The sequence below is a fragment of the Hippopotamus amphibius genome, chromosome 14 (genome assembly GCF_030028045.1).
Source record: "Hippopotamus amphibius kiboko isolate mHipAmp2 chromosome 14, mHipAmp2.hap2, whole genome shotgun sequence".
NCBI classification, from domain to species: Eukaryota; Metazoa; Chordata; class Mammalia; order Artiodactyla; family Hippopotamidae; genus Hippopotamus; species Hippopotamus amphibius.
This window is the reverse complement of record NC_080199.1, coordinates 67253376-67280046: the sequence shown is the minus strand read 5'-3', so window position 1 is coordinate 67280046 and position 26671 is coordinate 67253376. Positions and strand designations below refer to the sequence as shown.

Below are 26671 nucleotides of genomic sequence, written 5' to 3'. Positions count from 1 at the left end.
TGAACTAAAGCTTGGAAAAATTTTAGAAAATGACGGCATGAGGCTAATGAGAGAAGACAGGTGCTAAGTCATGTCAGTCCCGTAGCTGGGCTTTCTTGGCAAAAGAAAAGCGATGGGCACTTAGTCCTCTGGAGGGAACGATAGCTTTACTCTGTTCACAACTAAAGAAAATATTATCTAGATTTTTGACGGGGTGCTGAGAAATACACACGTGAAAGGAAAGGATCACTTTTTTTTTCTTTCCTCCACTGAGTTTTTTTAGCTGTGAACTTGAGACTTTAAGATACAAGAATGAAAGACATCAACAATTTATGAGTTCTGTAGCAACCGGCTAAGAGACTTCCTTAATGTCCACTTTAATGTGTCAAAAATATATATCAGGATAAGCAGAGGGCCAGCATCTTACTACAAGAAGAAGACGACTTTGGGGATTAATTCCCCATCTCTCATGCCTCAGATAAAATACACAGAAAAAGCTACGTCCCAGGGAAAATAAAAACAGACTCTGACTACAGCAATAGTTAGATTAGAATGAAAAATGACTTTCCCCTGCTCTTGGGTTTTGGGATTAGATTTGTAAAGAATGGAATGTATCAGCATTGTAACGATCCCGAGATATCATTTTTGTCATTTTGCTATAGAATTAAGTAAAGAAGAAATCCAAAGAAGTGTATTATGCTGGTTCATAAATTTTTGTTTACTTGTTTTTTTTAGTAATATTTTATCTGAATTAGGTGACCTGTAAAAGAAGTGCTTGTATCAGGTAAAAATGGATAAATTACACGGAAACTTGAGATGTTTAGGATGCCTTACAAAACCTCTGCTAATATGGTGGTGTGCAAAACTGTAATCTAATGAAAAGTAAAGAAAAATAATATAAAGTGTATGACTATTGTTTTTGAGTTCATGCCAGATGTTTAAACTAATACTAATGTATTTTTAAAGGCCTCAAATATTCACCAGGTGGCAGTCTTTTCCTTAAGTGTAGTCAAAACAAACCTGATCTGCTTTACCTTATCTTTATTAAAAGAAACAGTGTGTGACTTGTGGGAGGAGATGTTTTACATTTATTCTCAAAATATTGCATTTAAAGGACCTGTCTCTTCTGAACACATACTCCCTAAATTATCCCTAAGGGAACCTGTTTATTCTTCCATGAGATCATCTCTGATCATTTTCTTTTATCATGATGTATCTTTTTCCTTTCTTTGTAGTCAGAGTGAAACTACATTGTATCAGATGATTAACAACATGCTAGATTATATTTATTTAGACTTCACTGCAGTCTTAGAAGCCTGGTCTGTTTCCTCTCTCTAACTTCTGGACATCTCTGAGGTCACAGTCAAGCTTCCTGGCTCCATCCAACCTCTCATCAATTCACAATCCTCCTGACCATCATGCAGATATTTAGGGTGCCTTGCCTTCGAGATTTCATCGCCAGAATTCAACGTTTGCCTCCTGTGGTCTGCATCAGTGTACCTGAAACCTAATCACGACAACTTAGAATCGTGAGGCAAATGTCAATGTTTAGACATAGATGGAATTAGCACAGGTGGTTCTGAAGTGAGTGAATGATGGTGGTGGTGATAGTAATGGCAACACGACTAAATCAAATGTAAACACACCAGGCACTCACTTTACATGAAGTATTGACAGTTTCTCATCCTCATCAGGACTGAGAGGTAGCCATCACCGTTTTCTGTTTGGAGTTAAAGAATCACCACTGGGTCGCACAAGTAGTAAGGGGTGGAACTAGGACTTGGATTCCTACCTGTCTGATTTCAAACCGGATCTTTTCCCCCCAGGAAACACTTCCTGTCACACAAAACTAAGCCTTAAAACATTTATTTATATCTGTATTTTTTCCTTGTTCTACAAAATGTTTAAGGCTGGAACTAATGTTTATGATACATATTTCTATTTGATTCTAGACACAAAAAAGTGAATTTTAATCTTGGCTCAAGAATGAATCAACTCTTGGGGGCTTACCTGGTGGCGCAGTGGTTAAGAATCCGCCTGCCAGTGCAGGGGACATGGGTTCGAGCCCTGGTCTGGGAAGACCCCACATGCTGTGGAGCAACTAAGCCCGTGCACCACAACTACTGAGCCTACACTCTAGAGCCCGTGAGCCACAACTACTGATCCCATGTGTCACAACTACTAAAGCCCGCACGCGCGCCTAGAGCCCGTGCTCTAGAAGAGAAGCTGCTGCAATGAGAAGTCTGCACACCACGACAGAGTAGTCCCGGCTCTCCACAGCTAGAGAAAGCCTGCGCGCAGCAACAAAGACCCAATGCAACAAATGAATGGATAAAGAAGATGTGGCATATATATACAATGGAATATTACTCAGCTATAAAAAGGGATGAGATGGAGCTATATGTAATGAGGTGGATAGAACTACAGTCTGTCACACAGAGTGAAGTAAGTCAGAAAGAGAAAGACAAATATTGTATGCTAACTCACATATACGGAATCTAAAAATGGTACTGATGAACTCAGTGATAAGAACAAGGATGCAGATACAGAGAATGGACTGGAGAACTCGAGGTTTGGGGGGGCAGGGGGTGAAGGGGAAGCTGAGATGAAGCGAGAGAGTAGCACAGACATATATATACTACCAACTGTAAAATAGATAGTCAGTGGGAAGTTGTTGTATAACAAAGGGAGTCCAACTCGAGGATGGAAGATGCCTTAGAGGACTGGGGTGGGGAGGGTGGGGGGGACTCGAGGTGGGGGGAGTCAAGGAAGGGAGGGAATACGGGGATATGTGTATAAAAACAGATGATTGAACTTGGTGTACACCCCAAAATAATAAATAAATAAAGATTAAAAAAAAAGACCCAATGCAGCCAAAAGTAATAAAATAAAATAAGATAAAATAAATTTATTTTTAAAAAAAGGATGAATACTCTCAGTAATCTTTGGCAAGTTTCCTGAACTTCTCTAAATTACACTTTCTTCATATCTGTATAAAGTAATGGTTCCAGGAGTCTGTGTGTTGGGGGTGGGGTGGGGAAGGGAGTGGGGAGAAGGAGGAGAGCGATGTGGGGTCAGTTTGATACCAAACTGCTCTCTGATTTCACAAATTTAAACTTGAGTCTTTGCTTTTTAGTTGAGAGATCGAGACAGCGTAGACTTGGGTTAAGGAGAACATGGTATAGTAAACTAAATGTTATCCAAAATAGGTGCTAGAACACATGATTTAATGAACACTACCTGCAAGTCAAACATTAAGTTTAAGCTGAAAAGCACTAAATAGAATATAGTTGAAATGTCTTTCCTAAAGCTGGTAATTTAAGGTCAGACCAGAAGAATCAAAGGCTCCTCAGATGATGAGAAAAGATTAATGGGCTCTGATACTCTAGGATAAAGTATGCAAGAGAAGTATGTTTAGCAACATGTAATATATATTTAAATTAGCAAATAAATTTTAAAAAATTTTAAGCATTTCATTGATAAAGCTAACAGTTATATGTGTGCAAAGCAAAAATATTTCATACTGATTCCACTTAGGGTGAAATGTATGCTTTCTATATATTATTCTGTACAAAAAATTCTTCTAATATGTCAACATGTTTCACTTTCCAAATCTATTGAATATTTTTTATACACTACTATCATTTCACAGAAATATGATGGTACTGGTTTCTTTCTTCTTTTATTGATGTTAAGTTTCTTCGGTTTTTGTGTCTGTATAATCTAATATGGGTAATTCTTAGACAGTAAGCACTATCCCTTACTCCCACAAAAATATTTATGTAAATACAACTGGAAAATCAATATTGTATAAAAACCAAAATGGATGAGGATACATATTATATATCGTTACTTTTATTTATCTTGAAGTTGCAATCGATTGCTAGATTAGATTCCTTGAAGTCAACCGCTACTATGTGATCATATTTTAAAAAACACCCACAGTAGGCAGCCAGGAAATTTTATATATTCTTTTTTCTCAATATTCATGTATTTATTTGGCTGTGCTGGGTCTCAGTTGTGGCACTTGGGATCTTTTAGTTGTGGTGTGTGGGATCTAGTTCCCTGACCAGGGATTGAACCCGGGCCCCCTGCATTGCGAGCACGGAGTCTTCACCACTGGACCACCAGGGAAGTCCCAAGGAAATTTTAAAGATAGTAGAATGAAGAGAAGAAATGAGAAAACACACGATTCCTTTACTGACTCTTTGCTCACCCAAACCATTCTCCAGGAGATGTCAGTCTCTTCAGAAGATGAAAGAGACCTCTGTCTCTTCATCGTGAGTTGTTATCCTTGCTGCTCTGCTTCAGGGCATTTGAAGGAGCAGAAGCCAGTGATTCTCTACCAAGAACAATATAGTGATTCTACATCTGCTGGGTCTGTCAGGGTGGATGATGACATATACACCCAGTTTCTCCAAGATAACTGTGCCTGTACATCATATACATATAGATATGTGTATAGATAGAGACACATATTCTTCTCTGATTTAAAAATAATATAGTTTACTCTAGAGATTTTAGAAAAGACAGAAAAGCACAAAAAAAGAAAAGCATGCACTTTATCCCAATAGCCAGAGATCACTAATGTTAATATTTCACTATGTATTTGTGACTGGCCTCCAATAGCATCCAATGACCCTCACCTCCTGATATTCCTGCCCTTGTATAAGTAGTCTCCTTCCATATTGAATCAGGCTGATCTGTGTGAGCATTAAAATCATTTGAAAGTGATTGGATATTGCTCGTGCTTGGCACAAATAATAAACATTGCATGTGTGACTGTCCCAGATAACCTTCAGGATCTCTTCCAAACCTAAGAAACTGCCTATGATTTTAACAAAAGCAGTTCCACTTTCCACTATTTCTATTATGAAGGTGTGTGTGTGCATATGTGTGTGTATTTATGTGTGGATGTGTGTGTGTGTCTGTTGGTATCTGTGGTGGATTGGTTCCAGGACCCCCTCCCTGGATACCAAACACCGAGGATGCTCAAGTCCCTTATATAAAATGGTAAAGTATTTGCATATAACCCACGCACATTCTCCCCTATACTTTAAATCATCTCCAGATTACTTGTAATACCTAATACAATGTAAATGCTATGTAAATAGTTGTAAACACAATGTAAATTCTATTTAAATAGTTGCCTGCATAAGGCCAATTTAAGTTTTGCTTTTGGGAACTTTCTGGAATTTGGGGGGGCAGGCGGAATATTTTCCATCTGCCATTGGATGAATCCAAGGATGATGCAGAACCCACAGATATGGAGGGTCTATATATATATATATATATATATATATATATACACACACACATACACTTGTTGGTTTGTGAGGTTCACAAAGTAGGGGAAAGTGTACATATTTCAACATAATAAAGAGGTATGAAGAGGTGGACAAGATATGATGGTAGCAAAGAAAGGGATATTTATTGATAATTCGATCAGGGCTTCATAATTTATCTCACACGTAAATAGGAAAAGGATTTGTGTTGTCTGCAGAGTAACCTCCTCCAGTCTAGGAGGGAGGGTCTATCTCTGCAGAATCTCAGCCATCAGGTCCTCTCTGAGTCCCTCAACCTCTGTGTCAGACCCCACCACAGGGCAATATTGAAATGCACATGGCTTGACATGTAATCACCTCCCTCTCCCCAGCAGTTTCTCACTGTGCCACCAGCATGTCCTTATCACTGCCAATTGTTTCCTACAAGAATTTGGGAGAAATCGAGGGAATCAGATGACCAGTTTTGTTAAATGAGTCATTTTAAAGTACTAAAAGATTTGGTTGGGAGCCTCTGGCTGAAGGAATTTCAGGATGATCCCGAGGAGTCGAGGTCCTGGAGAGATCTTTCTATGCTGCTCTAGGACCAAATTTTGCTCCTAGGAGGCAGCATGTTCTGCAGGGCTGAGATTGCCAGACATCCGACTGCTAAAGTAACCATGCAGTTTGGAGAAGAAAGAGTAAAGTCCATGAAAACAGAGAAACCTACACTCAAATTTCCCTCAGGCAAGTTATTCAATTTCTCTGAGTTTCAATTTCCTTATCTATAATGGTTCAGTGCAACTGGGAGGAATTCATTAAATAAATGTGAAAATACATACTGGACAGTCAAAAAACAAAAACAAAAACAAAGCCCCGAAGTTTGTTCTATTCCTTACTCATGTACTCATGCATTACTCTTCATTTTAACCCTATTATTTAATAATAACTGCTTCAACAATTGTTAAAGGTTCTAAGCAACCAATGTGGACTCTACAAACAATTGCAGACTGCTTTTTTTGCTGACTTTAAAACCAGCCCTAGAATCTTGGAATACTGATACATGTAGACGTTACCTGAACCAGAAAATTATTGCATAAAGAATAAACTGTGGAAATAAAAATGAGAACACTCTTCCCTTCTAAATGCTTGAAAAATTGGTTCTTGAAAAGACCATTTAAAATTCTACATTACTTCAAACCTCATTTTCTTGTGTTTCAGATATTAAAGCAATAGAAACTTTACTCTCTTTGCATCTAATCAGAGCAGAAGTAAATACAGGAGGTTGAAAGGGCATTTTGAAAACAGTTATGAGATAATGTAATCATAATTTGTATTTTCTAAATTCCCAATTATATGAACACCTTATCTATTCAATGAATACAGTTGTTAAATGACATAGTTTCTCCTCAATGGTTAATTTTTACATTATTATAGTTAATGAAGTTCGATTGATACATTGCTTACTGAGACATCAAGTTATTGTTTTTAGATTTAATCACAACATTATAACGGATTGGGGGGATTTAATAAAATGACCCCAAAAACCTGTTCACCAAAGCTCATTATTTTAACATAAACTCACTCTTCATACCAGTGCTAACACTTCACAAGGCATTTGCTCTGAGTGATTTTTAGCCTCTTCAAGGCACATATGCATTTTTAGTTACATTGAATTGAATAAGTGTAAAATGCTCAAATGACATCAAGGTGGAGGGATTTGCATGTACTGAGCTCTCTTAATGCCAATCACATTAGTGCGTTAACTACCCAACCTTTACAACTTGGCGTTAATGCCAGTCACATCAGTGCGTTAACTATCCAATCTTTACAACTTGGCGAGCAGGGACTATAATTCCCCTCTTCTCTATGGGAAAGTTGAGGCCCAAAAGGCTCAAATAATTTGCCTGAGATTGTAAAATAGGATTTATAGCCACTTCTCTCTCTCTACTCTCTCACTCTTTCGCTGTCCACAAAGAATAAGGGCCTTGTCTTGTATTTTCTCATTGTGGGATGGAAATGCCTCAATGCTTGGAGCTTTAATGCTTGAGATTGTTTTTTTTTGTATGTTTTTTTCACTTGAGTTTCAAAAGGAGCTAAAGGCCTTTTGCTCTTGTGGGTTCCAAACGTATTTAATGATGGTGATGATTACTTTTACTTTCATAATAAGTGTGAGATGCTGAGAGGAAAGAACAAGAGAACACAGTTCAGGAGGATTACTTCTCTATAATTCGCTGGGCTTCAAGAAGAAGAAAATGTCAACGTGAATTATTTTATGAGTCAGAATGACCAGTTATCTTAAGCTACTTCATCATATTAACAGTGTAACGTAGTCGGTCTTTTAAAAATTCTTCCATTTAGGGCAGAATTATTCAGATCTCTCATGATTGCCAACTGCCAGCTGACTAAAGGCAATCTAGGCTCTATGTGGTAATAGCGCTTAAATTTCCTGCTGTGGAATAATAAGATTCAATTTAATTTTTAGACTTCCAAATTACTTTTTAATAAAAATATTTTATATTGGATTCTACTTTATATTATAAAGATCATATTTGGGGATAATTTTCAGATTTTTCATATTCATTAATGGTGGATTTAGACAATATTATAAACATCTTTTCTATTGCTATTTTACATCCAGATATAAAGTATAATTGATGATTTATCTAGCTATGTCTCACAATAGGATAAGAATTTTGGGGAGAAAACATCTTTAATACTTTACTATAGTTCTCTCGCGCTCTTATTTTCACTCTCACTGTCTCTGAATTTTGATAGTAACTAAGATTATGGTTATTATACATTTATTTAGTTTCACTTACTGTCAATATCCAGGATGTACAAAAGCAGATAGAAAGGGGTAACCTCAAGTGGTTAACCACTGAGGAAGCTGAAATGTTTTCATTCTTCAAGGGGCAGCTCTAAAGACTAGACTTACAGGCTGTCTTAGCATATATGACATGTTATAGGGACCTTATGAAGTTCATGGGACTGAAGAAAGTAAATTACTTGTTCCGAAGTCCAATAAGGAAAATCAAATGAATGCAAGAGATAAAAGTAAACTTGATCCCGGTAGCCAAGGCTATATTTATTAATATCCCTATCAGCTAAAACATGTCCCTTATTTTTAGTCAGCAAAGTATATTTTGGCTTGGATGTATATTTGCATTAACTTGCCAATGCCAATCTACTATTTCACCCTTTGACTTCCTGATTACATAATAGGTACTGTTTCTAAAGCCACAAATTGCATTAGTACATCTACAGAAATTATTTTTTAAAATCCCCTACGTGCACTGAGATGGAAAGAAAAAAAAGTAAACAATTAAATTCTCCTTTGCTGTCCCTGATCAGGGTGTCTATTTCCAATAATTGCATTTTTCAAATGAAAAGGAAGTCATGCACTCAAGAGGGTAAATTGCCAATGTTGAACTCCATCTCTTCAGCGTACGGTGTATTATTCGTATGTTTGTATGTCAAAAGGAAGACAGAGGTTATGGCATAATACAGTAATAATAGTATATTATGTTGCTATTACATGCTACCTTATAAAACACTTTTACAGAATCTTAACACCACCAGACATTAAGGAGCAGGTAATTGGTTCTATGATTCTAATTGATAGCCAAAAAAAAACCCAAAGCTCAGATGATTCTCAGAGACTAGTTGTTGAACAGGGCTAGAAATCAGCATTTCTGTCACTCAGCTTTCTCTTCCCTGACACTTCACAGCTTCTAATGACTTCTAATGACAGTATCTATTGAGCAAGTAAATTATAAATGGCATTGTAATGTTCAAGATAGAGGCACAGCCTAAACATGTAGCTCTAGAGGCTCTTTTAAATTTATCTAACCCATATCCTAAATTAGGATACTTAACTAATCATTTAAATGATTCCTATTCAAATTGGTACAGTGACTAGAGCCAGACAGCAGGGTGGTTATCCTCTGTGACTCTCGAGTTCCAGCACCGATATTTCCTCGTTTTGTGATCTGGGATGTGTCACTTACACTCTTTTGTGCCTTCATTTCCCCATCTATAAAAGAGGAGAACAAAAGCACCGACCTTCACAGGATAACGTGAAGATTAAATGAGCGGATACAAACGAAATTGTTATCAGAGCTATTGGCCTGGTGACAAGCTCAATGAACGGTCATCATTCAGACTATTGCTGGATTGGTTGCTAGCTATTAATGTATAGATTCTTTCGATCAGGTTAAATCCCAAAGGCCACTGGGTCCCTCGTCCTTGCCCTCCTTTGTAAAATGAAGAGATTGGATTAGATGATCTCCAAGATTTCCAAGATCCCTCAAAATTATAAAATCTGGTACGCTTTTTAGTAGAGCTTTCAAACCAAAATTTCTTCAGTTGAAATACTCTAGGATCTTAACTGTTGAACTGATAAGCAATGTTGAGCAAAAGTATTTTTCCCAAAGAAGGGAAAATATAATACACATATTAGTGAAATTGGGAAATTCTCACATATCAAATACCACTTAATCATTCATATTTCAGCTAATTATTTGACATCTCCTGAAAGCCAGGTTAGCATGGTATAGTCCAACACACCCAACATAAGGTATACAGCTATAGGTATTCTGTAACTTTCAACATCCTCTAAGTCACTGTTTCTCAAAGTCTTGTCTCTAGACCAGAAGCATCAGCATCACCTCGGTACTTGTCAGAAACACAAGTTCCAGGGGCCTGTTCCAGACCCGCTGTATCAGAGACTCTTGGGGTGGGTTCCAGCACACACACAGTGTTTTAACAAGTCATCCCAGAAATTCTGATGATACTGAAGACTAAGTACTACTGTCTAACTGAAGAATGAAGAAGAAAGTTCTGTTTCTGATAAACATTTACCGAAGCAGCTGAAACTGAAATTGAGTCTGGCCTTAGAAGACATCAAAGAGAGAGGTCTGCTAGAAATAATGAGAAGTCAAGTAACCAATCAATTGACTGAAAAAGAGGGCTAAGAAGTCACTGTCGGTTATTCCCTATAGAGAAATAAGGTACTGAGGAGGTTAAAGAAAAGGTCAGTAAAATCACCAGAGAGTATCAGAGTAATGATTCCAGCAAGGGAGCAGTCCCAGCAGGAATACATCATGTTCCATCTTCCTGCCTAGTGTGGAGAACTACAGGTTCTCTGTGCTGTCTACTACGTGAAAAAAATAAAGTAAGTATTGCTCTTTCCACTTTTTAGTCAAAAGGAAAATAAAACACTAAGAACTTAATATGCTGATTAAGCGGTACATTAAATAGGAAAAGAAATATTTAATGATCTATGCCAATCTGTTTATCTGGCAAAACCTAAATGCCTTCATTAGATGCTGAATTGAGGAGATTTTAACGTGCTAACCATCATAAGCATTTAAACAATATATGAGGGAAAGGAGAGACAATCAATGTCAGGGTGATAGGAAGTCAGCTGATTTTATGTGTTTCAATGTCCTCCTGTCATCTGTACATCAATCCCAGATCCCTTTCTTAAGTCCAAAATTTCCAAGTATCTCCTAGATGTCAACGTCCATACATTGAAAACTGAGTATATCCAAGCAGGTCTCATAAACCCCTCTTATAGTCTCCATCTCAGTTAATGGAATTAGCTTTCCCCAGTTATAAACCTTTAAATATTCTTCCTCTTTCTTCAGGCCTTTCTGCTGCTCCTCTGATGCCCTCTACCCAGTAATATTTTGTATTTACCAAGGATTTATTTCTCTTTTACCCAAGGATTTATTTCTCTTTTATCTTTTCCATTGTGGGCACCTTTATTCATAGTCCCACGATATTTTTCCTGTTTCTCTTCACAACCAGATTCTAGAAAACAGGAATAATGTCTTCTCCCCAGTGCCGAACTAAGGCTTGGCACAATAAGCCTATGCAAATTTTAAACTCTTCCCTGGCGAATGTACTAGAAGAGTAAACAGATTAATTTGACATCTCAAGCCCCCCTGATTTCAGGAGGCCATCACACACTGCATCTTTTTTCCAGAGAAAGAAATCAATTCGTGACAAACTTGTAAAAGAAGAATATATTTCCTGATCCGTATCCGTCACATTTTAAGTTCTAAGTAGTGTTCGAATCATGAGATCTGTATATTTTTTATAGGAGATCCTCTTTCTTGACTCATTTTAAGACAGATCATGTTTATTTTGTCCACTTGGATATTCCTGTTCTCAGGTTTTAACATTCAGCTGCAGTGACCTCAAACAAAATTAATGGTAACTTGTTTCAGGGATGAGACTGGAAACTAGGCAAGTATAGTAAACACAAATGGCTTTCAGTGGTCACAAGAATCATCTAAGGAATTACAATGTATGAGAGAAAAAATTCCCATCAAGAATTTATTTGTTACCTACCAGACACTGGCTTATGGAATTGTTATTTCAAGCAATGTTGGCCATACTTAGGAGATGCATCATCTAAGTAAATCACAGAGAAACAGCCAAGCTCTGATGGGGTTTGTCTGCTCCCTCCCCGCACCCCCAGCAAGGCCTGAGGACTTCTTTTATGTGCTATACTGTATACATTTCATGATGTAACAATGTCACTTTTATTGTACAAGGTACCAGGAACTCTGAGGTGGATTGGAGTTGCTCTTCCCAGATTATAAAATTCAAACCAAAAGATACAATTTTTTGTTGATTCTCAGTGTCTTCCCTGAAGAGGAATTCTAGACTGTGCAAATAGAAAAGGAAAATTCTTGGCTTACAAACTGATACAAGAGAAATCTTCCAGAAACACATGGCCTGGGATAGTTCAGACTCCTGGCAGATTGCAAACGTTTGCTGCTTTTTATTAATAATCAGGGTTCAGATCAAGTGTCTCTAAGAAGCCAGGACCTTCTTGTCAGACTAGACTTTAGCTCAGAAGTTGAACATCTTCCAACAATCTCATAAGAGCAGATATCTTCTCCAGACACCAAATTACTTTAGCCAGCACAAATGTCATTGACCAAAGAGACACTGAACTGTTTGGTCACTTACTCTCTAGACAATAGAATTAAGCAGGTTATATAGTAATAAACAGGAAAAACACAATAGCAGTTTTGTCCTATAGACTTGTTGCAATCTCCAATGATCTAGACCCACAGTCCCAACATCTGTCTTACAATTGCCCTTATGGATATAAAACAAGACGGTGTACAATATAAGATCATTGTTATTAGGAAATGCAAATATTTTGGGAGGTATGATTGTGCAAGGAGTTTCAAAATCACAAGGTGACTGGGAAAGTAGCACCTGAAGTTATGCAGACAAAAACAGACTCCTACTCATTCCTAAGTGCCTTGCATTTCTCTAGTGGTGGAAAACTGGGATATAACATAACGTGTCTTTAGATATTGCCATTACCTATCCACCTCTGTCAAGTCAGTACAAGTTTGAAAGGATACAAGAAAGAAGCAAAGTTTTCTATCAGGAACGTTTTACCAATATGATGGGAAGGTAACCCCAACAACAGGGTATGAAACAAACAACAAAAAGCCAGTAAAGCAACAAGCAAGGAACTATCGTCATTGTGGAGTGTTGTTTGATCAAAGTTTGGGGTCAGGTAAGGGAAGGGGTGCATGATGGTAAGATATAAGAATGGACCATAGAACACGAACTTCTGGGGAGACTTTTTGAGGAGACACCCAGCCATGAAGTTCTTCTCCTAATCATGGCAGGATTCTGATCAGAGTCCTCCAGTGAAGCAAAGATAACAGTAGCTACAGCAGAGCTTGCTTTAAAAGAATGCAACATCTCTAAGAGTCCATCACTTGCAGAAAAATGTTTGCGCCTTATAAGATAGAACAGAAATTGCTAGAGCCGTAATAACACACATTTTTATAAGATTTTACTTTAAAGGACAGATTTGAGCCACTGAAGTACATGCAATGTCTCTGCAATTAGTCAGTGAGACTTGATGCAGGGAAGTGAAGAGTTCAATGCGAAAGGATAAAGGAGCAGACAATTCAGATACAGGGCAGTAACAAAGGGAAGGATCTAGACAGACAAAAATAGATTCCTTATTCATTTCTGTCAATGATTTCTCCACTTCCTTAGTGGTTAAAAAAAATAGGGAGATAGGAACAAAAAATAGGAATAAAAACCACAGTGTATTTATAATTGTGTGCCATTTTAGTTTATTTTCTACCCATGACATTAAGATACATCCACATTTTGCCATTAGCAAATTTGGTATGGTTAAGTCTACAGTCAGAGTCCAGTTATTTTCCAGTGATCCTTTTTTTTTTTTTTTTTTTTTTTTGGTTTTTAAAAATTTGTCTCAATTTAAAAGAATCGATTGGGGTTTGCTTAAGAATAATATCAGAATTAGAGGTACAACTCACTTTTGCAATAAGATGCAGAATTCCAGAACAGGCAAGCAGGTTAAAAAGGAAAATAGCAAAAGAATTCAGCCTGTTACTGTAGAATGTCAGAAAATGAAGGACAAGAGGAAAAACACCCACACATACACAGTAGCTCCCCTCCCTGGCAAGTTTATGTATTGACTATTACATAGAAATGTTTCCAATATCTGGGAAGTCACCATAGGTTACTTTGTTTTGCTTTGATTCTCACTAAAGTCTGATTAGCTAGGGTAGCAGGTGCAGGTGGTGGTGACCTTTGGAGAGTATAAAACGTGCTTACGAGTAGTTTTCTGTCATAATAGTTCTGATTTCAGTGCTAATATTTCTTAAAATTGGGGGAGAATTTGAACATCCATAGAAACGTTCTGCAAGTAAAATAAATGAAAACCAGTATTTTTGCATGTACCTGTTTTTCTCCACTGGGCTTTTTGTGGTTCAGTAGCAGCTCTACAGCTCCGACGACTTCTTTCCTGATAGCATGTAATAGAGCATCTCCAACATAGACGTTAAAGCTTAAGAGCAGTTCAATGAGCTCCAAGTTCTCATTTTCGATGGCAATGAGGAGAGCAGTTCTTCCAAGAGGATCAATGCAATTAATATTGATTTTAAAATAAATTTCAGCTTCCTCTAGGGATTTCTTGACACTTGCATAATCTCCCTTTTCCACAGCATTTAAGTAGGCTTTCTCCGACGGTGAGAGTTCTGATTCTGCTCGGACTATCCTGAGAGGGATGCGGTCTCTGTAGGGGGCGTTAACATTTCTTTTGTAATAGAACTGAGCCATGTTTCATGCCATGCTATTTCTCTGTCTCTGAAAGTGCAAACCAAAACCAAAACACACAAGGATTAGTGTTAGCGTACTTTCGAATGATTGTGCACTTAACTCACAATGACGCCTATAACAATGATGAAGTCATACTTATTAACTAAGCAGAGTTATCATCTCTTTAAACAACGGAAATAGGCAATACTTATTCATTATCTAGAAACACAGATTACAAAGTTCCTATCCAGGAAGGATAAAGAGAGGCTAACATTTGGCAAGTTACTTTTAAAAGTTACTTTAAACGTGACATTTGTAAGAGGTTACACCTGTCATTTTTTAAAATTATTGACAAACTTGATCATAGGTATAAATTGTTTTTAAACAGAGAACCTTGAAAGTCAAAGGCTGTATCTTTGGGGTCCCCAAACTGGACCAGGGATTTTCAAGCATGTTATTCACTGTCAATTTTGCTCATTGGGGAGATGCTGTTGAGATTACAGAATATCAGTATCTCAGCAAAATGTTTTTCATTTTCATTTCTATGTTTAATGTTTGTAAGAACTGACATTAAAGTTACTGTGAATTAATGATATTAATATCAAGAAAATATCATACTGAGCCTGATAGGCATAATTTTTTTTCCTCTTGTAATTAAATTCATTGAGGAAGAAAGAATGTGTACCAATGGTATTAATTATCAAGATAAGTCTAGGCAATTTAATTTCCAAAGGAAGCATTTGAAAAAGGATTAAATATATGGTTTATTACGAAAATGCTATTTTCTTAATTCTCTTAGCTCCATGTCATGAAATAATAAGCCACAAGGCAGGAATATATTTATTGTAAAATGTAATATTATTTTGAAGTTACAGGAAAGCCACAATTCAAGATGAGGAAATTATTTCAAATAAATAAGAGATTATTGTCTAAAAAATGATTAATAAAAAACAGCTCAGTGTCGCTAGAAGTTAAACTGATTTGGTAACCATCTTAGTGATGATACAAATTTACTGAAAAATGTATTATGTTTTGAACATAATTTCTTTATTGCCTTTCATTTCTGATTTCATACATATGGTCTGAACTATTTTATTATTCTATGTCATTAATATTCAACTCACATGTTTATTTACATAGATTTACTACATCAAATTAAAATGAATGGGTCATTCTAGGTAACTGAACATGCATATTCATCTTAATTGATCTTTTTAGACCTAATCATTTTATGAGTAACTTAAGAAGATTTGAATAATGCTTTAACTGTAGATTAAACAGGCATTACATTAGCCAATGTGATTATATTTAATGCAATGTTCTCAATTTGGGAAATTATGCATTGTTTGCATGCTACCTCAATTTAACAGTAATTTCAGTTATCGAGTAGTTAAGTTTTAATTTTTGATGTCCAGATTATTCATCATGATTTATCAAATATCTAGGTTCAGGATCTAAATCACAAAACTGTAATTTCATAATTTGTTCCTTTCTGGCATATTAGATTCAGCATTTTATTAAGGCCTCTTCATAGACTAAGCAAAAAGTGATAATCCCATAATCATGAATATCTTTCTCAACTATTTCATATTTTATCAGTCTTGTTTTAAGTGTATTATGATCAACTACACAGCTTGATATAAATTTATTTTCACAATTGCAGGCAGAGGGTATTGTGAGTTCTTTAAATGGCAATATTGCTTTTTCAGAGGAAAATGAAAAATAATACTGAGGTTCAAACATATTCATTTTAGAAGTGCAAATTTCTTAATTGAAGCTTGATTATAATTTCAGCATTTGGAGGATGCTTTAACTCACTGGAATATTGGGAATAAAATTTATATAATCAGATAATAAAGACCATTTAATATTCCTCTAGTATAACCAAAACTTCAATAAATTAACATCATTAGGATGCTACACATCTCATTTTAATTTTCTGATCCCAAATGCCCCATATATGTATCAGTGATAACATTAAAATATTTGCCTTAGGAAGGCAGCTGTCCCCCACTTCCCCAGCACTCCTTTTCTATCCATGTCAGTATCCATAAGAGTGTGTGGGATCAATGGTGTGGATTCCACACGGCAATTTTATCAGAACTACAACCTAAATGTTTTATAATGATAATAACTGCTATTTATATTCTATTTCAGCAGTATACATTCTCTAGTCCCTCACTTTGCCCTTACCCATGGCTCTTGGAAAAATACATGAATTTTCATTTTTTAGAGTTGAATCCGAGGTTTCCCACCAATAATATTTTTGCTTAAGACTAATTTTTGATTGGAGCTTATCCAAAATACAGGTTAAAATGAAAGTATGAACACACACACATATACACAGTATCAGAAATTCATCTGAATTATGACTCACTCAGGATTAGGAATCAACCTGGAGGATGCAAAAACTGTATTTTATGTTATTTCATTTACTTAATTTTATTAATGATGGTATCAAATAAAATATTGGTAAACAGCATTTGACTTCTTATTTTCAGAATGCAAGATGTCAGTGAGAATGAAGGGACTGGTGGACAACATAGAAGATAGTGGAGAATTTGAGTGAGAGGAGGAGACAGATAATGAGAAATTAGACTTACTAAAATCTATTTCATTTAATCCAGATAACTGCCATAAATGTAAACTACGTAACTTTCAAAAAGAGTAATATGGCATTGAGAGAGAGAGATATTCCACTCAATGTTGTGTTTAAGATGTGAACCGGGCATGAAGCTTTTCATTAGATAACCTGTCTCTCCATCTATAAAGTGAGAAAAGCAACACTGATGAAGGAGCGGGTGAGAAGAATCAAAGAGTTAGTGCTGAGAAAGACCTTTAATCTGCTGTCCTCTTTCAATGTCTTGGATTGGAAAAAAAATAAGAATTCATGTTGAGAAGGCTAGATGGATTTGAAATACACTTGAAGTGTATTAAATACATCAAGTAAATAAAATTTAAATATTTACAATGAGACGGCAAAACAGAGAAAGAGAGAGAGAGGGGAAGAGAAAGAAGGAAGATGGAGCAACTCTGATTGATGGCTAAAAACTTAAAAAAAGTTAGGAAAATATATATTGATAATTTTTCAGTACACCAACTTGTCCTTCCGGATTACTTGAGATGCAGTGATACTAAGAGAAGGACAAAATCAAGTTTAACAACTTAAAACCGTGATATACGAATGTAATCTCAAGGAGAAGTTTAACAACTTAAAACCGTGATATACGAATGTAATCTCAAGGCTGATGGCTCCTGAGCTGACACTCTTATCAGCGACCATGGGATTACTGCTGGATGGAAAGTCTGTAGAAGAACAGGAGACTGGGTGTAGCAAATATCTTGACCTCAAGTGTGGAAATAAAAGCCTGTTCCTAGTCCTGCACTTGCAGAATAAACTTTCTGGAGGGAAAAAGATATTTTTTCCCTATAAATTACAAAGTTTAACAGATCCTTTGATTTCAATGCCCCCTTTATGACACATAAACCAGAAGTGAAATGGCTGCTTCATCAAGTTACATTTCAAAGACTTGGAAGAGATAAGGGATGTAAAGGAGAAAAACTCAAATCCTGCGAGATGTGAATTTTTAATTAACCCAACATTTATTTTTCTTAAATGCATATGTTCAGGACTTCAGAAACAAAAATGTGGGAGAGCTGCACCTTGACATCAATTCCAAGAGAAATTTTTCAAACATTGTCTCTAGACATGAAAGCCACAATTATCTAAACTATAAGAAGATACACAGGAAAACAAAAGTTCCAGATATTTACAGGAATCTGAAGGCATATTCCCTAAAGGAGAAACTTAGTTGGGTGGTGGAGAGAACAGTGAACTTGAATTCTGAAGAATACAAAGGAAAGAAAACACACAGAAATCTCCACTCTTGAGTATACGTTATTAAAAGTAAAATAAAATTTCCCCAAACAACTTTGTTTTCTCTTTTTGTTTTTTATTCCCTAACTGCCAAAAGATACACCTGTACAGGTGTGATCTCATGACACGGAAAGAAATAGACTCTCATATTTTGTTATGATACTACAGCACATATCTAAGTTGTATTTGTATTTTTTTCTGCAATCTGATATGAAATAATTTCCCAGATAACTTATTCACACTCAATCCAATTTGAATTTTTTCTTGCTATTGGTATAGCATATTATCTCATTAATCTTTGGCATAATGCATAGTCCATATAAAAGTATAATGCTCTCATTTTTGCCATCTTTCCTAATTCCAGGCCCTTTACCTCATTGTCTTTCACATGGCTATACCAATATCCTTCTAATAATCCCACCGATATTATCCTTGCATCCTCCCTATTTACTCCCCACAATGCCACACGTGTAATATTTCTAAACTACAAATCTGATTCAATCACTTTTTCACTTATAATCCTTAAATGACTGATAACCACTCGCAGGAAAAACACTAACCTATTATGGATACGGGACCTCCATGATCTGGCTTCTAAATAACTTTTTAGATAAATCTCCCAAGACAGTCCCTGCAAAACCTTATTTTATGCTGACAAGAACCCCGAACTACTTGGCCACGCTGGCTCTAAGCATTTTCTCATACGGTTCTTTACAGCAGGATTACTGTTCCTCCCCTTGAGCCTCTGGCAACTCCTGCCAAGTTTTAAAACCTTCTGTGACGTATCATAGCCTCTGAGGATTTTTCTTCTCTTCCTCTAAAGGCAGAGTTAATGGCCTTTTTTATGCATCTTCATAAACCCTGTGCACCTCTTAAATTTAGAACTTTTTTTTACTGTATAAAAGATTGTGACTTATACAGTATTGCATCCCCAATACTAAGCAAGTAGTTAGTGCTCCGAATCTGCTGATGAATTAATGAATTAATGACTATACATTCAGAGTTATTCTTCTGTCATTTTGGGTAAAGGAATAAAATTAATAGGGTAAAACCGCTTTCATCACGTGCCAAAAAATGGTTTAGCACTTGTAGACCCCTGCATGAAACAACGAATAACTGGACATCCAGTCAACAGTCATGAGCTACTGAAGAGCCTGGGCAAAATGCTTTCATTTTTTACCTATTTTCCTTCTCTGCATATCTTACCCTCAAGCTCTTTCACCGGTACACAACTGTAATGTGTAAATCAACACATCTATAGCTCTCAGCGCTGGAATACGCTTCCTATCACTACCACCTAAATCATCAGAAGGGCATAAGACTTTAGCCACTTGTCTGATACTTCCAGGGAAATGAGAGCTCAGAGGGAAAAAGTACAAGACAGCCAAGGCCAGCAAATTGAATATCTTAAAATGGAAGAAATAGAGTTAATATACCAGTTAACAGGAGACTAAAATATGTGTATTAATATCTACAAAATTATAAAAAGGAGAGGAGAAAAACTGAGGAGTAAGAAATAAGAGTAAGTAATTGGAGACACTGGTAGAATGACTATGGAGTGAATCAGTAAACTGAAAGTTCAGATTGTGAAACTCTCTCAGTTTGGAAACTGTAAAGGTGAAGAGAAAAAGAGAATATATGTATAAGAGCCAACATCTATAAAAAAGCAATGAATAAGCGAAAATAAAACAATGGAGTGCAGGACATATTTTTAGTAGTAATGACCAGGAATTCTCATAATTATAAAGGATATAAGACCTCACATGGAAAGAATCCACAATGCCACATAAGATATATAAGAACAACTCCTTCACAGAGTAAAAAAATTATAAAGGAGGAGAAAAAAATTACCTCTTATGAGAACTGCTACCACACACATCATAAGGAATAGCCATGTCAACATTAAGTTTTGTTCTAGAAAAACTTTGCCCAGGGAAGATAAGATCGTAAACCAATAAATAACTCAGGATTGCACTGTTTCGATCAAGAAATTCCTACACACAAGTTTCTGAGATAACATCCTGCTCACCTGGGCACACTTCTTCCTTATCAAACACCTTACTTATCAAGACTCTCTCCAGAGCCCTCACTTGGCCAAATCTAGCAATCCTAAATTAGAATGTCACAGTTATTGCCCAATCTCATTCATTCTCCTACCTTGAAATATCCACCGTAAACTCCTTGCACCCAGGGCAGAAAATCCTATAGATATTCTCTCCAGCTGGCCCTTTTGGTGGTGCCACACAGCGACATCAAGATTATGCTCTCCCACTGCTGGGAGTTATATAAACTTATCCTTGCTTTACTGGAAAAAACTGTATGATATTTTGGGGAGTCCGATACATAAAGAGAAAAAAGAATCAGATGACATCAGACCTCTCAACAGCAAATTTGGAGGTTAGAATATAATGAGGTTTTAATTGAAAAGCTGAGAAGGATAAAAGCACTCCCAAACAGAACTTTGAAGCTAGAATTTCATATTTATTAAAATTATTTAAATGAAGGGAGGAATCAAATTAGTCTCATGCATGTACAGCCTCAGAAGATTGCTCACATGAGACCATATTTGATCATAGGATGACACTACAATATATGGAAAGTATAGATATAAAAAGAAAGATTTCTATGGTTTAAATAGTTGAGTTTTTGTCTCTTTTGCTCACTGATCTATGTATGGGGCTTAGAAAAGGGTCTAGTATATAAAAAGTGCACAGTAAATATTTATTGAATGAATAAAATATCAACTGAACATCTGTATGTCAAATGTGTATTAAACACTGGGAATAGCCTGAAGCCAACATCCTTGCACTCACGGAACTTATGATCCACTGGATGGGACCCACAAAAATTTGAAAATGCAAAGGAACAAACAGCATAATTACAGTTTTTAAGGGCTATAATGGAAATAAATGATGAGAGGGGAGAAACATGGCGGGAGGCAGAGGAGATGGAGATCTACTTTAGGTAGGGTTCCCAGGGGTACCCTCTATGACATGAAAGATGCCAAAAAGACAGCTAAGTAAAATTTAAAAGTACAGAGAAGACCATTCTGTTAAAGTGATCTGAAAGTGAGAAAACGGTGAGGCAGGAGAAGCAGGATGCTTCCTACGATGTAGAAGAGGGACAGCATGTCTGGAGTATTGTGGGTAAGGGGGAGAGTGGAGGAAATGAGTCTGTAGCTAGGAAATACAGTGCAAGGATCTGGGAATGTATTCAAAACATAATAAGAAGTTCTTGAAGGGCTTTGAGTTGGGGACTGACATAGTCCAATTTCTGAGTTTTATTTTTGTTTGCTTTTTGGGGTTTTTTGGCTGCACTGCTCAGCATGTGGGATTTCAGTTCCTGGACCAGGGATTAAACCCGGGCCCCCTGCAGTGCAAACGCTGAGTCTTACCCAGTGGACCACCAGGGAAGTCCCTCCAATTTCTGTTTTTAATGGTCACTTAGCCTGCTGATTGATTTGGAAATGCATAAGAGGGAAAACTAAGACCATCTTCCAATAAACCAAGTGATACTGTCAAGAGTTTATATCCCTAGGATTAGGGATGCAAACCTCAGACTCTGGTGGTGGTATGTTGGTGGCTATTTAAATGTCTGCTCATGTTTTATTGAGTTTATTCATAATTTATTAGTGCTCTGATTGAATATATTTCAAGTAATCTTACTCTAATCCTTTCCCATATTCTTATTTTTCATAACTTTTTAAAAATGTGAATTTTATAAGACTGTGTATACATATTGCTATTACTACATCAAAAACACTTTTACTTCTTTCACTGTGTCAAAGATGTCACTACTTGTCTTTTTGACGGTGAAAGCATCATTTGTCATAAAGGAAGCAATATTAAGAAGAAATGTGGGGGGAAAGCAATACGTGTTGCAAACAAGTAGTTTATAAGATTAGACAAAGAAAGACAAAACAATCTAGTTTCAAAAATGACATATTCAACAGCAAAATGTATTCAAAAGTCGCCCAGAACAATCAGATCTTGAAGTCCACAGCTGACCTTTAGTTTCTTACATCGTGTGTGTGCACGTGTGTATGTATGAATGGTAACTATCATCATGGTGAGTCCTTTAACCAAAATAAAAAGAAATAAATCTTGTACTGATAGCAAAAGTAATACAAAAATGCTTAAATCTGCATGCACAGATAGAATTTTTGATAAATATATGACCCCTAAATTAAAAAAAATACCAATTAGATTATTGCCAAGGTAAGGATACCATGTGACTTAGATATTGCTGTTGGTTGTGGTGGTGGTGGCGGTGGTGTGTGTGTGTGTGTGTGAGATAGAGAGAGAGACAGAGAGAGAAGTAATTGAACACATTTCATAGCATATCAACCGAGAAGTGTGAAAAATCAGAGCAGGAAACGGAATAATAATAAACAATATTGAGACAGTTGGTTAGAAGCTTTGGAAATAATTATTTTGGAACACCATGAGAGTGATTCAAAGTGCATTTAAAAGTTAAATATTGAAACAAATAAAATGATGCAAAAATGTCAGTAAATATTAACCAATCCTTTTGATGGGGAAGAGTTTTCTAAGCAAAAAACGGCGAAGAAATAACTAGGAGGAAGACTCATGCTATGCAGACACAGAATTCAAAAAATAGTACGAAAACAATGTACAAAATTAAAAGGCAAAACAACGAGGAAAATTATTCAAAATAAGTATGACTGAGAAGAGGTTATTAAACAGAAAAATCACTAAGATTCAAAGAATAAAAAGAACAGTCTCCTCAGAGAAAAGGAAATATAACTGGAAAATACCATTTGAAAATGCATTCTACTCTACCGACCTCTAACACCATGACAAAGTCTACCAGTAAAATAAAAGACATTGCATGCCAAATGTAATCACATTACATATGAAAGAATAACCAATACCAAAAAGGATGCAGTGAAAGTACTTCTCTTTTAATTGCTGGTGATAGCTTAAAGTGAAAGGGAATTAGAAATATGTGTATCAGTCTTTTGAAAGATTCAAGGCCTTTACCCCACGAATCTCTCTCCCGGGAATCGACCCTAGAGCTGTATTTTATAAAGTAGGCAAGAATGTATACACAAAAGGAAAAATAACTTTTGCATATTGTTGGGAAAAACTGGACAGATTTAAAAACCAAAAATTGTAAGCTAGTCAATCAAGAGCTAAATAACTACTTAATTAAAAAGTGCACCACTATTAAAATAATATGTATTACAAGCTAACATTATGCAAAGTAATCATATTATGATACTTGCTGATCATGGATAAAATTATGAACACAGTAAAATTAACATCAACAACAATGATAAAAACCTGTGAGAAGGAGGTAACTACACTTATAATTATGAAAGGTTACCTATCGATAATTGGTGATTTCTGTTCTTGCCTAAATTTTCTAAGTTTTTGATTAAGGAGAACACAATATATTTTACTTTAAAACAACAACAACAACAAAAAACTCAACCACGGAGTAAAAGTTTACTTTATAAAAGGAACAATCAGCTATCCTTGATAATTAGCAGAACTCTCATGTTTAAAATGTATTTGACTTGTTTTTCATGACTCTGAAAGCTAGAACAGAGACCAATGACTAGCGATTATAACGAAAAAGCTTTCTTCTCAACCAAAGGGTGATCTGTGAGTGGTAATATCTGTTGTCAGAGATTAAATGTTTCTCTCAGAGGCTAGTAAACTCCCTGTTGCTGACAGTATTCAAACATGGAAGAGACAACTCAAAGGGAAAATATACTAGAGAGAGAATTCAAGAACTAGACAGATGACTTAAATTGGATAATCTTAAATGACTACAGCAATTAGACTCTGATCCTATTCGTCTCTGCAAATAAGCCATCCGACTTTAGACACATCACTAACTTTGTCATTCTTTCTATTCCTCTACTAAAGTTATACTTAATAAATCATCTTCATATTTTCATAAAGCTCTATAATTTTTGACTTAATTTTTATAAATACCAGGTTATTTGTATTCTGCTTTGATACATGACATTTTGCTCTTGGTTGTAGACTGGGTGTCTCCTCATTATATACAAATGAGGTTTCCAAGGAAACTGTTTCCAAATGTATTAGTTGTTTAGATAAACACAACTGTAAGAAGTAGTTTCAAGTCTATTTATTTTAACTATACAGAGAAATTAGCTTTTTGAAGATAACAATTTTTAGAATTTTCTATTGTAGTCTTCATTCTAAATATGTTATGAAGTTAATTTGTTATTTTTATTTCTAAAAAGTACTATTTTATTATTAAAACTAAAATGCATGGGTGAGTCAAAAATTATCCACACATTGGCTGTAGCATTTAAAGAAGTTTTAATATAATTTTTGACTCTTTCTCATATATATTTTTGTTTGAATAGTGAAGGTATACAGGTTTACCATCATGCTGGGGTTAGACAGAATTTTTTTTTATTAGGGGTATAATTTTGGAAATTCATACATGTCCAGTCTACATTAGTCTTTTTCTTCTAAATGACAGTTGTTATATGACACTCATTTCTCATATAGCCTTTATCTGAGGCATTTGGAGGAAATATGAAAGTAGGAAACAGTGTTCCCTATACTTATTGATTGTATAATTTGCTTTAGTTAGCATTACCAAGAGAGCTCGTAGCATTTTGGGGGACAAAACTAGACTCCCCTGTAACCACTGATACATAGTTCTTAAAATTTTTTTATGTTTAGAGTTTTAATCTATGAATCTTTCCCAATCCATTGTTCTCTATATTCCTAAAACAACCTGTCCTGATATAAAAAGGAAAAGATAGGTTGTTTTGTTTCTCTATTTTCAGTTACTGAAGATAGCAGGATGAGCCTATTGTTTAGGTCCCAAGTTGTAAATCTTGAAGCTAATTTATATACATTAGTCCACTGCAGTTTCAGGCAACGCTCACCTTTGATGAAGCAATGTCCCCTCCCCTATCTGAAGGTGCATCCTTTAAAGGAAAGTATACAGAGTGAGTGAGGGTGGCAGAGGACCACCTGATTCACCAACTTGATCCTGAAGACAAAGTAGTTATACAGCATTTTCACATTTGCTTGGTGTCCACTAGAAATCTTTTACTCCTTTATATGTGGGTTCTATTATACAAAAAAAGATTTATTGAGGTTTATTCTATATCAGACCAGGACTATTTTGAGGGTTGAGGCTAAAAAGTCAAATAAAGCACAATCCCAGTGGGTAAATTTTATGGTACATAAATTATATCTCAATATAGCTGTTAGAACAACAGCAAGAAATCCCTGACCTCAGGGAGGACATGATCTAGTAGAGGAGGAATTTTGTTGATAATCAATAACAAATACCACATAGCAAGTTCTCCAGTAGAGGTTAATAAAGTGTTTCTTGGGCATTCCAAAGAGAAAGCAGTTAGTTGTACCTCTGGGGAAAGAAATGCTTGCTAATGGAGCTCTATGTAAGTAAGTGTTTAACTGTGACTAGGTGTCTCCCCAGTGACTGTTGCAAGCAAGGAATTCCAGGAAGAGGAGGCAGTTTTTTAAAGGAATGAGGATGAGAAAGAGCTCCCCATTCTATGCTAGTTTCTCTTCCTAGAATAACTGTTATTGTTCATAAGTATTCAGACTCTTACACAGTGGCTCTCCTGTTATGTCTTTTTGAATTTTCATTACCCCCATTTTGTTTAAAATTACTTAGTGACCTTTATTATTCCCTACCAAACGCGGAACTTTTTAATGATTGCATAAATTTGGGAATAGGAAAGAACTATACAAAGTCACAGGAAAAGATACATTTCTGTGGCTCAGAAAAATTTTCAAACGTCTGCAAGGGCACACAGTCATTCAGTGCTGCATTCAGGAGATGCAGCAAAAGATGGTTTTAGGAAGGAGTCAGAGTCAGACATGTAAACACCTCCAGGCTAAATTCTACTCCACATTCCCAACCAATTTTTGGTCTAGGCAGGTGGGAGTGAGAGTACTATTAGGGCTGTTCCTTAATGAGGCCAGTCCCTCCACATCCTTAGGAATTTTTTTCTTGCCTTACTGCTTAGATCTCTAAAGACTGAGTCTACTTTAAAACTCAGTCCCTTGGAACAACAGAAACAACAACACTTACAGAACACTTACTATGTGCCAGGCACTGTCCTGCATTTTACATGTATGAACTCAATCCTCAGGAAAGCCCCCTGGGATAAGCATTATTATTAGTGACTGTTGGGATGGATAGTGAGATAACTAACTTGACAAGGTCACAAGGGCTTGATAAATGTGTTCTTTATCCTATGCCCAATTTTCTTCATTCCCATATTACACATTTTGATTTTCTCTCTGCTAATGAAATGGCCATTCAGTTTCCCAGGGACTCGGTTTTAATGATGTTCCCTAATTTTCTGGTGATTGCCCTACCTGTGTAGTTGTTCTCCTAATTCTGAACCTCAGATTCTTCCTCACTGGCTCTCAGAGAGTCCTTT

General features: G+C 36.1%; 1 protein-coding gene and 1 non-coding gene across 2 annotated transcripts in view; both read right to left on the bottom strand.

Moving 5' to 3' along the window:
• TRPC4 (transient receptor potential cation channel subfamily C member 4) overlaps positions 1-26671 on the bottom strand; it is a 184184-nt gene that overhangs the window by 119108 nt on the left and 38405 nt on the right. Inside the window, exon 2 of the mRNA XM_057707523.1 lies at positions 14001-14405. Coding sequence (XP_057563506.1) covers positions 14001-14378 — 378 coding nt within the window. The 5' untranslated portion in view covers positions 14379-14405. The remainder of the gene's footprint in view (positions 1-14000; positions 14406-26671) is intronic.
• Positions 4041-4113, bottom strand: TRNAA-CGC (transfer RNA alanine (anticodon CGC)). The gene has a single exon. It is a non-coding gene; the product is annotated as a tRNA-Ala (tRNA).